The 12,064-nt window shown below is 39.7% G+C and overlaps 1 protein-coding gene and 1 long non-coding RNA gene across 3 annotated transcripts; one reads left to right on the forward strand and one right to left on the reverse strand.

Moving 5' to 3' along the window:
• Nucleotides 4,559-5,331, reverse strand: LOC109949817. The gene is made up of 2 exons (XR_002272121.1): nt 5,016-5,331; nt 4,559-4,924 (listed from the first exon to the last, which is right to left on the reverse strand). It is a non-coding gene; the product is annotated as an uncharacterized LOC109949817 (long non-coding RNA).
• Nucleotides 5,485-11,347, forward strand: LOC18773342 (chloride channel protein CLC-f). 2 transcript variants are annotated; one of them, XM_020566419.1, is made up of 9 exons: nt 5,485-6,091; nt 6,686-7,088; nt 7,695-7,889; nt 8,409-8,863; nt 8,954-9,058; nt 9,175-9,408; nt 9,605-9,817; nt 10,150-10,382; nt 10,855-11,339. In XM_020566419.1, the coding sequence occupies exons 1-9, from the start codon at nt 5,633-5,635 to the stop codon at nt 10,946-10,948; spliced, it is 2,391 nt and encodes a 796-aa protein (XP_020422008.1). In that variant the 5' UTR covers nt 5,485-5,632; the 3' UTR covers nt 10,949-11,339. The 2 variants fall into 2 exon arrangements, with proteins under 2 accessions (XP_020422008.1, XP_007208356.1); XM_007208294.2 differs by having other exon boundaries at nt 5,495-6,091; nt 10,851-11,347.

Genomic DNA, 12,064 nt, shown 5'->3' on the forward strand with positions numbered 1-12,064 from the left:
GAAGGAGGTTTAGTGCCTTGTGCATTTTTGGCTCGTGCAGGCAAAGGAGCAATTGGTGCCTTGTGCAGTTTAGGCTCGTGCTGGCGAAGGAGCATTTGGTGCCTTGTGCAGTTTTGGCTCGTGCAGGGGAAGGAGCGTTTGGTGCCTTGTGCATTTTTGGCTCGTGCAGGCAAAGGAGCAATTGGTGCCTTGTGCAGTTTAGGCTCGTGCTGGCAAAGGAGCATTTAGTGCCTTGTGCAGGCGAAAGAGCGTTTGGTGCCTTACGCAGTTTTGGCTCGTGCTGGCGAAGGAGCGTTTAGTGCCTTGTGCAGTTTTGGCTCGTGCAGGCGAAGGAGCGATTGGTGCCTTGTGCAGTTTAGGCTCGTGCAGGCGAAGGAGCATTTGGTGCCTTGTGCAGTTTTGGCTCGTGCAGGTGAAGGAGCGTTTGGTGCCTTATGCAGTTTTGGCTCGTGCTGGCGAATGAGTGCTTTGGTCGAATTTGTGTTAAGCGAAGTGAGAAGTAACCTCCTTATGTTTTTCACATCGGGAGGTGCTCGACGCATTATTCTTGAAGAATCCCTTGGGGAAGAAGTCGTGTAGCATGATGGGGCTAGGCGACCTTTGTTTCAAGAGTTCATCTTTTGGAACCATTTTGTTCATATTTGATAATTCATTTCCTCTATGCCTTTTATGTGATTGAGGAGAACTTCTTTTGCTTACAAATCTTTTTGATCGAAGAGTTCTTAGCAAAGGTGCACTCTTATGTAACTTCTTCCGAATAGCCAATGCCCATCCTTCATTATCGTCATCGAATGAATCGACACTACTTTGACTTTTCACCCCAACACACTCATACAGATTGAGTTGATGGGTTTCAGAGAATGCTCCCAGTGATTGAAGTGAGGGCGAATGTGCCGAACCAGATAAGACAAACGAGATCGTAGCATGGTTAGACTCTACCACCTTGTCAAGATCCATTTCGATTCTTCCTTGTTGTGCCAACTTCATGATGAGATCTTTCAACACGAAGCACTTTTCCACTGGATGATTGATGACACGATGGTACATGCAGTATTTCGGGTGGTTAATATGATTCATCTCTTCAGGGCGTTTGCACTCAGGTAACTCAATCACCTTCTTCTCAAGTAAGTCTTCCAGCATGCCTTCTACGATAGAGTCTGGAAAAGGATACTTCTTCTCCTTCATTTCTTTTAGGGTGTGTCGTCGTGGTTCTTGATCTTGAGTCGACTCGGCCTTCCTCGCATCTTTCTTGCCTCGAGTGGAAATCTTCATTGGAGTAGCACTGATCGTCATTGACTCCAAGATGCGTGTCCTCAAAGAGTCTGCCCCATTTTTCGACGACTTATCATTTCGATGATCACTCACCATTTCCTTTCTTCCATCGTGATTAGTGATACTTAGCTCTATGTTATGCGCACGAGTGGTCAATTCTTCAAAGGTACGGGGTTTGATCCCTTGAAGAATGTAGGGCAGACCCCAATGCATACCTTGAATGCACATCTCTACAGCCGATAACTCTGAGACTCGATCTTTGCAGTCGAGGCTTAATGAACACCAACGATTGATGTAGTCAACAACAGGTTCGTCTTTTCGCTGCTTTGTGCTAGTGAGCTCTAGCATGCTAACTAAGCGACAAGTGCTATAGAAGCAGTTGAGGAATTCTCTCTCCATTTGTTCCCAGCTGTCAATTGACTCAGGTTTCAAGTCAATGTACCAGTTGAATGCAGTGCCTCGGAGTGATTGGACAAATTGCTTCACAAGATAATCGTCGTTAGTGCCAGCGCTGTTGCACATCTCGATGAAGTGGGCAACATGTTGTTTAGGGTTACCTTTTCCATCAAACTGCATGAACTTTAGAGGTTGATAGCCCGTTGGCATTTGAAGGTTGTCTAACCTTTTGGTGTAGAGCTTGGAATAGATAAATGTATCTTGAGAAGGCCCACCATATTGAGCCCTGATGGTGTTCGTGATCATGTCCTGAAGTTGTTGGATAGATAAAGAATCCACCGAGGCTGTGTTGCCTTTTCCGTGCGACTTATCACCCGACTCTGTTTCATGACCCAATCCTTTCTCCCTGGATTCAGCTTCATGATGTGATTCTTTCTTATGCACGTCTTGACTAGGTTCCTTATCTTGATGTGTCTCCCACTTGTTAATGAGAGAAGCAATCTGCACATCCTTCTCTTCGACCATCTTCGTCAATTTCGTGACCGCTTCGCTCATATGGGCCAGATGTTCTTCAATAGACGCCGAGGCAATCTTCTTCTGTTGGTCGTCAGGCGGGGATCCATGGTATGAACCTGTGCTCGAGTCAGCGTCTGAAACAGGAGAGAGTGAGCGTTCTCTTGAATTCTTCGAACATGAAAAACTCTTTTCTTCGTTCAAAGAGTTTCTCTCATCCGCTCTGGCGATAGTCTTCTTTGCCAAATTGATGACCGGTTCCCGCCTTCGGTTCACATCTTTCGCCTTGGCTTGAGTCGATATGGAAGTGACATGTCGAGTTACGGATATCGCCTTGGCCTTGCTCCGGGTGACGACCCCAGCAGAATCTCCGCTTGAGAAGGAGGCACTCACGCTTTTGCCTCTCGTCGCCGGAACGGATTGAATTTTCTTGGAAGCCATCGTTTTTCGATGTGTTGATTGATTTTGGAACTGGAGAAAGAGATGAGAGGCAGAGATGGTCCCACTGGGCGTGCCAAATTTGTAAACACAAATTTCCTGCGACAAATGAGATAAGAACACGTGTACAAAATAATATTGTATTAATGAAATTTAGGGTTACAATCTCTGTATTGAATCCTCTGATTCGATCTCCAAAGTGTTTAAAGAAAATATGTGTTTGATACAAGGGTCGTAGAGACTTGATCTTGATCAAACGGGTAACACAAAGCTTGTTTGGTGTTTGGGATTTTTCTATGGTGAAGGAACCGGCAAGTATTTGTTGTGCTTGGTGGCTCTTCCAAAGTAGGGTGAAGAATGCAGAGAGTTTTCTGTTTCTTCTGAGTGCTAGGTTTTTTCTCTAACCCTTCTTTTGTCTTGAGGCCTCCTATTTATAGGCTTTTGTAGGATGCTTGACCTAAATAACTTTCCCTATTTAAAACCTTGTTTTGTGGGATTTTGATTTGATTTAAATCAATTCCCATAATCTGGCAATTTAACCAGATTATCTTCAATTGATTGACCTAATTAATATTTGATTTAAATCAAAGTCAATCACAGAAGATTCTTTCCCTTAATTTTGTCTTCATCTTGAACCGTTTGATGTACTCCGTCGAATGTCGCCACGTGTCAATTTTTTGACAACTAATTCGATTTTGATGAGTCATACACCACATGTGCGAATTATGAGGCCCACAATTCAATCCACTGAACCCTAATTATTTTCTAGTCCAATGGAATTTATTTCACCAAAATTTCTTTGTCTACAGATGTCAACTATACATTTTATTTTATTATTTTTAAAGGCAGGTGGGCTCGGTATTTAAGAGTAAAATATTAAATAGGGTTAAGAATTGTACATGGAATGGAAGAGGAGAGAAGGAAGTGGGCTCAGCATTAAAAAAATAATAGAAAACAACAAGACGTCTCAACATGTTGGCGTCAATTTTGACAGCAAAAGTGAAGGACGTCAATCCAACTAGGATTTGGCATCACGGTTGGAAGGCTTAAAATGTCTTTTTCTTGAGTTAAAACTTGCCACGTTGAAATTGGCATTTCGGTTGGAGATGCTCTTAATATAAAATTTCCACAATCGTCACTCCCACTTTGGGCTTTCGCATGTATAATTAGGGCTTGGACATGTATAGCCATTAACAGAAGCACCAACAATCGACACTCCAATTATTTATATATAAAAAATGCTGAAGTAATGTGGTGCCAATGTTCCTATCACGAGTGCAATGTGTTCGTGACAAGGAACACATTTGCATTTGTAAGATCAACATCATCCAATCTTAAGATCAACTTTGCGCGTTTCAAATTAGCCAGTGGTCATCTGTCAATCCCCAAAGTTCAAATCACATGCAAAGTAAGGCCATGACAATGACCTTATAATGGTGAAATTGTTTGATAATGCAACTGCCTTGTAATTGTGAACTTTTTTGTTTTGGCAAGACTTCTGTAATTGTGAACTAGTTTGTTTTGGTAAGTCTTTTGTAATGCTGTGCACTTGTGGTTTTTAACCAATTCTTTGCAATGCTCTTGTTTGTTTTGGTAAGACTTTTGTAATTTTGAACTTGTTTGTTTTGGTAAGTCTTTTGTAATGCTATACACTTGTGGTTTTTAACCAGTTCTTTGTAATGCTCTGCACCTGTGGTATTTAGCAAGTCTTTTGTAATTGTGCTATGGTTAAGCACCAATGATATGATATGCACTTTTGTACTTCAAAGTGTTAAATGCAAACTCAATACTTCTTTTCAAATAAAGGTTTGGTTTCTTTAAAACCTGTTTATACTTTGTCTTTTCAATTGCACCAATATGGTGAAGTTTTGCATTAAAAATGTGATATCCAAATGGTCAGATATGTTCATGCCCAATTGCTATGAGTACATCAAATTGTTACGAATTGCACCACTTCATTCAGAGCTAGCCAAATATATATATACAGAAAATGGCGTCAAAAAACAGATACAAAAACCCAACAACACTGCTAACACATATTACCCAAAACCCAAAACCACAAAATACATGCCATCAAACCCTTTCATCACATTAATTCCAATTTCAGATGTTTCCCATCCATGAATTTGGTTTCAATAACACAAAAAGGCCCAAACCAAAACCTAATCTTCATTACTTTAGCTCTCTGCAACTGAAGTTCCTCCTCCATGGTTCTAATACGCCTTAACAGCCTGGGAATGATCTTATTCGAAAGATCGCACATTTCTGGGTCTGCCCACTTCTACAAATCACACCGTCGACCTCTCTGCATCACTCATGGAATCGGATGTAAGAACAAAATTTAAATAACCAAAAGCATCATAAAACTCACTCCTTGTGTGCCATAAACATAGAACCTTCTTCTAGAGTTTAAATCTGTCCACGATGTCCTTATTAATGCCTCTTTTAGACATTTACAGCATCTCCCCAACACAGCTCTTCCATCACTTGAGGTCAATGTCTCGCGCCTCATCTCAGCACCATCACTAGTCTGGGTAACAAAATTGGGGCATTAGGGCTATTTTTTTTTTGGGGGGGTGGGGGGGAAGGGGGGAGGGAGGAAGGGTGAAGTGGCGATTTTGCTCTTCTTAAAAGGGTCGCGTGCACATCACGTGGGAAGAGTAACAGAGAAATGGATAAAATCAGTCCAAATCTGACCATAGGGACCGACTTGACTATTGTTAACAAATTCATACACTTAATTTACCGAAAAAATAATCGAGTATGCAAATTGACAATTATGTTATAGTTTGGGGGTAAAACTGCATTTAAGCCAAAAGAAATTGATCATAGGAGAAGTTAAAAACGACATTGGAAGGTATTGAAGCAAACAGAACAGAGAATGCGTATGATCTTACAGTGAATAAAGAACAGAAGAAGAAGAAGATGATGATGATGAAGAAACAACTGTTGATTTTATATGGTTAAATAGAGAGAGAGAGAGAGAATTGGGGTTTTGGGTTTGCGCGCTAAGATGTCAGGAGAGGACGAGGCTCTTCTCCTGAGATCCTCTAACGACATTAACAAAGACGAAAATGGTGGCGCTTCTGCAGAGAACGGCAGTGACTTGGAAGCTCAAGATGGAATGAGCAGCAGAAAGAACAGTATCAGTCCGACCAGTAGAAGAGGAGGCATCGGAGGCTTCAAAGATCTGCTGATCAAGCATTTGGACGGCGCAGGAGGGCTCTCCGGTCGCCGGCTCAGTTTCAAGCGCGGTCGAGAAAACCACAATCACAGAGAGATTAGAGAGCCGCGTTCCCCTGTAGATCCCCACCATCAACATCATAATCATCAGCAGCATCATGAGCCCTTGGCCGGCATGGATGGGAATGATGAGCTTGCCGATAGTGCCCCTCCCGAGTGGGCTTTGCTTCTCATTGGTTGCCTTCTTGGCCTCGCCACCGGTCTCTTTGTCGCGGCTTTTAACAAAGGGGTAAGCTTTCATCTTCCAAAAGCCTCCAATGCATAATCCCATTCATGTTTTGGAGATCCAGTTGTTGCCCATCATGGGAAAACTTAAAATTTTTGTGAAGTGCTGAAAAATATGTGAACTTGGTGCTTAGTTTTACATCACTTTCTCTGTGTTTGACACTTGTTATGCTTCTTCCAATGCTGCCTCTACACCATTGCAACCGCTATTTTTCTGTTAGATTGCAATATGATTGATCAAAGATGGTTTGCATTTGGAAATGGTGTCAATTTTTTTGATGGGATTGGTTATTATGATTGGAAATAAGAGATAGAATTGGTGGTGCTTCTTGGTGTGTATGTTTGGGTTCTAGAGTTTGTAACAGTATGCGTGTCATTTCTGGTGTATTTTATTTCTGGTGCTTCTTATTGCTTGTTTCTGTGGCAGTGTCTGTATGACACTTGGTGTGATCCAAGATGGTCTACATTTGGAAATGGTGCCAATAACAGATTAAAAATCGTGCTTCTTGGTTTGATTGTTTAGCTTGTAGAGTCTATAACATAATGTCTTGTTTAGTTTGTTCTATTGACATTCATTGACACCTTAGTGCTCATCTAGGTACATGTTATACATGAATGGGCCTGGGCTGGTACTCCAAATGATGGTGCTGCATGGCTCCGTCTGCAGAGACTGGGTGATACTTGGCATCGAATTCTTTTAATACCGGTCACGGGTGGGGTTATTGTTGGCATGATGCACGGTTTACTTGAAATATTGGACCAGATAACGCAGTCCAGTTCCTCTCAAAGACAGGGTTTTGATTTACTTGCTGGAGTTTTTCCCACAATAAAGGCTGTCCAGGCGGCTGTCACTTTAGGTACTGGTTGTTCTTTGGGTCCTGAAGGCCCTAGTGTAGATATTGGAAAATCTTGTGCCAACGGATTCTCATTAATGATGGAAAACAACAGAGAAAGGAAGATTGCCCTTGTTGCAGCAGGTGCAGCGGCTGGAATTTCTTCAGGTACAACCCAGAATATCTTGTCTACAAGTTGTTTGCATTTATTTTATGAGTTAGCTTCATTTATTGTTTCCTTTGTCTACTAATTCGATACAATCATTTATCAAAAGCAGCTTAATGTAGTATTGCCTTAAAAATCAACTTAAATTTTACTCTTAAAAGAAATAGAATAAATTTCTTTATGACTGAACTGTGGGAGATTTATACTTCATTAATGAATGTAATTATTTGGTCTTTTGTTCATTCACTTATCTAATTTGCAACATCCAGTTGTCTTTGAGATCACAAAATACAAGTTGTCTATCTCAAGTTTTGTTTCCAGGTTAGAGTAACATGTCAAAGGAACTTTTCCTTCAATATGAGATGCACTCCTCTTCTCTTCATTCTTATCATTGTTATTGTCATTTGTGTGCCTTAATCAAGAACATGAACAAATAATCAGTTTGGCATTAGAATAGTGAGATAGTCTTTATGTACTTTTGCCTGATCCTCTTATCATGGCTCTAGTTTCGTAGTACTGTTCATTCTACTAAAAAGATGTTTATTTAAGACAACTTTATACAGTTCTGTTTCTCCATTTTATAATCTTTTAGGATTTTTTCTCTCCAGGGTTTAATGCAGCAGTTGCTGGTTGCTTCTTTGCTATTGAAACCGTGTTAAGGCCTCTTCGAGCAGAAAATTCACCTCCATTTACAACTGCAATGATTATATTGGCTTCTGTTATATCATCCACCGTATCTAATGTTTTACTTGGGACTCAATCAGCCTTTACTGTGCCTGCATACGATTTGAAATCTGCAGCTGGTACTTAATATTTCCCTCCCTTTCTTTCTTTCTTTTTTCAAAAAGTTTTTGTTTTTTCTCATTTTCTTCAGTAAATTTATTGTTGAATATTCATTTATTTTATATGCATATGCGCACTATACTATTTTTTTCTTTCAGTTTATTTAGATATATATGTATGTGCAGTATCTGATTTTGTTTGTGCGTGCATGACATGCATGTGTATATTTTTCTCAAATAACTATACCTCAGTGGTCCGTTTGAGTGTATATCCACATCACTGTTGGAGTTTGCTCTGTTACTGGGGAGTTGATGGGGGGAAAGTCACTTTGCATATTATTTGTACCTCCATTTCACTTCAGCGGTTCCTTTTTTCCAATACATAGAATTGTTCAAAATGCAACTTTGGTATGTGAGTTTCCTAGGACATCTATGCTGGGGAATTGCTGTCTTGCAAGGGATTTTGAAATTTTGTGGATAAATGATTTTAATGCATCTGTTTTGAGATTTTTTTAAATACTTTTTGGTGTTGCCTTGCAGAACTACCTCTGTACCTGATATTGGGCATGCTATGTGGTGCTGTAAGTGTCGCCTTCACTCGCTTGGTTGCTTGGTTCACAAAGTTCTTTGACTTTATCAAGGAAAAACTTGGCCTTCCTGCTGTTGCCTGCCCTGCATTAGGTGGTTTAGGAGCTGGTATAATCGCTCTTAAGTATCCTGGAATTCTGTACTGGGGTTTCACAAATGTTGAAGAAATCCTGCATACTGGTAGGATTGCTTCGGCTCCTGGAATCTGGCTGTTAACTCAATTGGCAGCAGCCAAAGTTGTGGCAACAGCTTTATGCAAGGGTTCTGGGCTTGTAGGTGGCCTATATGCACCAAGCTTGATGATTGGTGCTGCTGTTGGTGCTGTGTTTGGGGGTTCAGCTGCAGAACTGATAAATTCAGCCATTCCAGGAAATGCTGCTGTTGCCCAGCCACAGGCTTATGCGCTGGTACAGTTCTTTGTTACCAGCTATCTTGGTCAAGTTTAAAAATATGTTTAGCCCATTAAATATGACTGAAATAGTTTTAAACTTGGGCAGGTTGGAATGGCTGCTACACTAGCTTCAGTTTGTTCGGTGCCATTGACATCAGTCCTACTTCTGTTTGAGCTGACAAAAGATTACCGGATATTGCTTCCTCTCATGGTATTCTTATGCTGAGATAATTTCTTAACTCTTTCTTCTTTGGGGATGGGGTTGGACATTGTCATTAAGTGCACAGGTTGCTAGTGCTTACTGTTTATTTTGTTTTGTGCAAGTAGGGAGCTGTTGGATTGGCAATTTGGGTTCCCTCTGTGGTAAACCAGCCAATGGAGACTGAACCATCTGATACACGGAATTCAGCAAGAGTATATTCTGTTGTTTCGGCCGCTGAAGAGAGAGATGAAGTTATGCGGAGACAACTTGATAGTGGACATGATTTGGAACTCTCTGTAATAGGAAACACTTCTGACTCCAAAACAGTTAGTGAAGAATTGCTTCTGGAAGATCTAAAGGTTTCACATTTCTTCCTTTTGTTTTGTGCTGTTCATCAAGAGCCCTCCTCACTCGCTCACACGCACACACACAAACACTCATTTTTAATTGTTGTTGATAAATTTGACATTTTCTTTTGCAACTGCAGCATCTCTTTTCACTTTTTGACTGTCGCTGTACCTGACTTGCTCAATTGTTCATCCCTTCTTATGTTAGGTTTCACAGGCCATGTCAAAGAACTATGTGAAAGTTCCTGTGAGTGTAACTATGAAAGAGGCAATAAAATGCATGCGTGACAATCATCAGAATTGTGTGTTGGTGGTTGATGATGAAGATCTTCTTGAGGGAATATTAACATTTGGTGATGTTAGACGGTTTCAATCAAAGAAGTCTAGCGATACATCCAAGAGCGATTGTGGATTTTTGGATGTATGTTTTATCTTCCATAAGTTCTGTTCTTAGTTAATGCATAGTTAATCCCAAATTATAGTTCCCATTAATTACTTCTCAATCAACAATAATTATATTCTCCTCTCTCTCTCTCTCTCTCTCTCTCTCTCTCTCTCACACACACACACACACACACACACACACGCATAGATAGGGTTGGACCCCCTCAAGCATGTATTATTTTATTATTATTATAATTTGTCTGATGTACATGTTACAATAAGTTTCTTTATGCGTAATTTGTTTGCTGTGATTTCTCCTATAACAGTTTCATAATGTCCTAATTATATGCGAAATTGAAATCTTTGCAGGCAAATACATGCCTTGTTTCCTCTGTTTGTACTCGAGGAATTAGCTATTGTGGGCGAGCACGTGGTATATTTACCTGTTATCCGGACACAGATTTAGCAATGGCCAAGGAACTAATGGAGGCGAAAGATATCAGGCAGTTGCCTGTGGTTAAGCGTGTCAGAGAACCATCGAAAGAAATAAAGCGAAGAATAGTAGCTATTCTTCATTATTCTTCAATCTTGAACTGTCTCAGGTTTTCAAAACATTCTTCATTATTCTTTCAATATAATATAATACCTTGTTTCACCTCCTATATTTGATGCCTGATACACCAATACTAGTAACCTTCCTCTTCATTTATTCTAAAGATGTTTCAGAAACAGTAATCTATCAAAATAAACAGTCTTAGCCACTTCCTAGACCGGTCTTGTTAAACCGTCTTTTTTCCCTAGAAAGTAAAGAGGTGATTGATTGAATCAAAGTTTCTTCGTATCCATATTCATCTGGTTGCTCTCAGTCATTTTCTACTTTATTGGCCAAACAATAAAATATGGACCTTACTGGATGTAATCTGAATCCCCCTTCCCCTCTTTAGTTACAAATCTTGCTGCTATATACGATTGTGGAGTTGACTGTATATAATAGTCTATCATTTTCCTTTCATGGTAACTTATGTTAATAAATTTCAATGCCATAATCTGTCTCATATGAATTTGTGCAGAGAGGAGATTAAATCACGGGAAATCAGTCAATCAACATAGAAAAGAGAATCTCGATGAGGTTACCAATGGCCTTTACAGTGCCGTTGTCAAACCATAAGGCGGGACTGCCACTGAAAAGGAGAAGATCAAAGCTCCAAGCAAAGCTGAGGAAAAGAAAGTTAATCAGTCGGACTAGTTTTTCCTATGCATTTTGGAATTTGACCTCCAAATGAGGTTGATGATGAAGTATACATATATATATATATATATAGATTTCCTGGCCCTTCATTTGAGGGTTCAAATTTCGCAAGGGGGTTTTATTTTTTTGATACCACATATTCTTCTATGTAAACTACCAATTTGTTCATTGTACATGGAAAGTACAATTCATATGATGTAAGTTGCATTACGTAACCTCATAACTGAAGTTCATGACGGAAGCAGTATGGTTGGAAGACATGAACGAAATACAAATCACGAGTTGAATGAAAAGAGCTGTTAAAATCCAAAGGGGATTGATTTCTTTCTTTCTTTTAAATCCTATTAAATATTTATGAAGAGAATTGTTATTGGCGCCGGAAAAGGCCATCATACGCTGTTTCCTTGTATCTTTACAAAGGAATTTGAGTGGTGTATAATGACTTTTTACGGGTGTCGATAACAGCTCTTTTGTTAATTACCAATTGATCGTGTGGGCTCGGCCTCTTTTATAGTTCTATACGTGACATACGATACAAGGATTTTAATCAGAGTAGATGATCCGGATCCCTCCTATATGACATTAGAGAGAAGTCTTTTTCTTTTCTTTTTTTACTTTTTGCCATTCTACATGACATCGGATAAGTCCTGTTATTTTCTTCTTCTTTTTTGTTCTTTTTCTCCCACATGGGGGAAAGTTTGTATTGTAATCTATACTTTTCTTGTCATTAACTCGTTGTTATCCTAATCAAAGTAAAAAGAAGAGTCAATTACTTATCTATTTAGGATTTATGTTTTAATTATGTTTCTCTTTGTTGGAAAATAGAAAGTCATTTAATTGTATTTAGTTTCCTCTTATATGTTGATTGTAATTGATTTAGAATAATCACCAAGTAACCGATCATGACGTTAAAAGAACCGGTTTTGATAATGATTTATCTTCAAAACTTCCAATGTCTCAAGTTCAGACACTCATGGTACTTTAGTAGCGTGTGTGTGAGAAACCATCATTCCTTATAGAGTTTTGACTATCTCT

This window comes from Prunus persica, chromosome G6 (assembly GCF_000346465.2).
Source record: "Prunus persica cultivar Lovell chromosome G6, Prunus_persica_NCBIv2, whole genome shotgun sequence".
NCBI classification, from domain to species: domain Eukaryota; kingdom Viridiplantae; phylum Streptophyta; class Magnoliopsida; order Rosales; family Rosaceae; genus Prunus; species Prunus persica.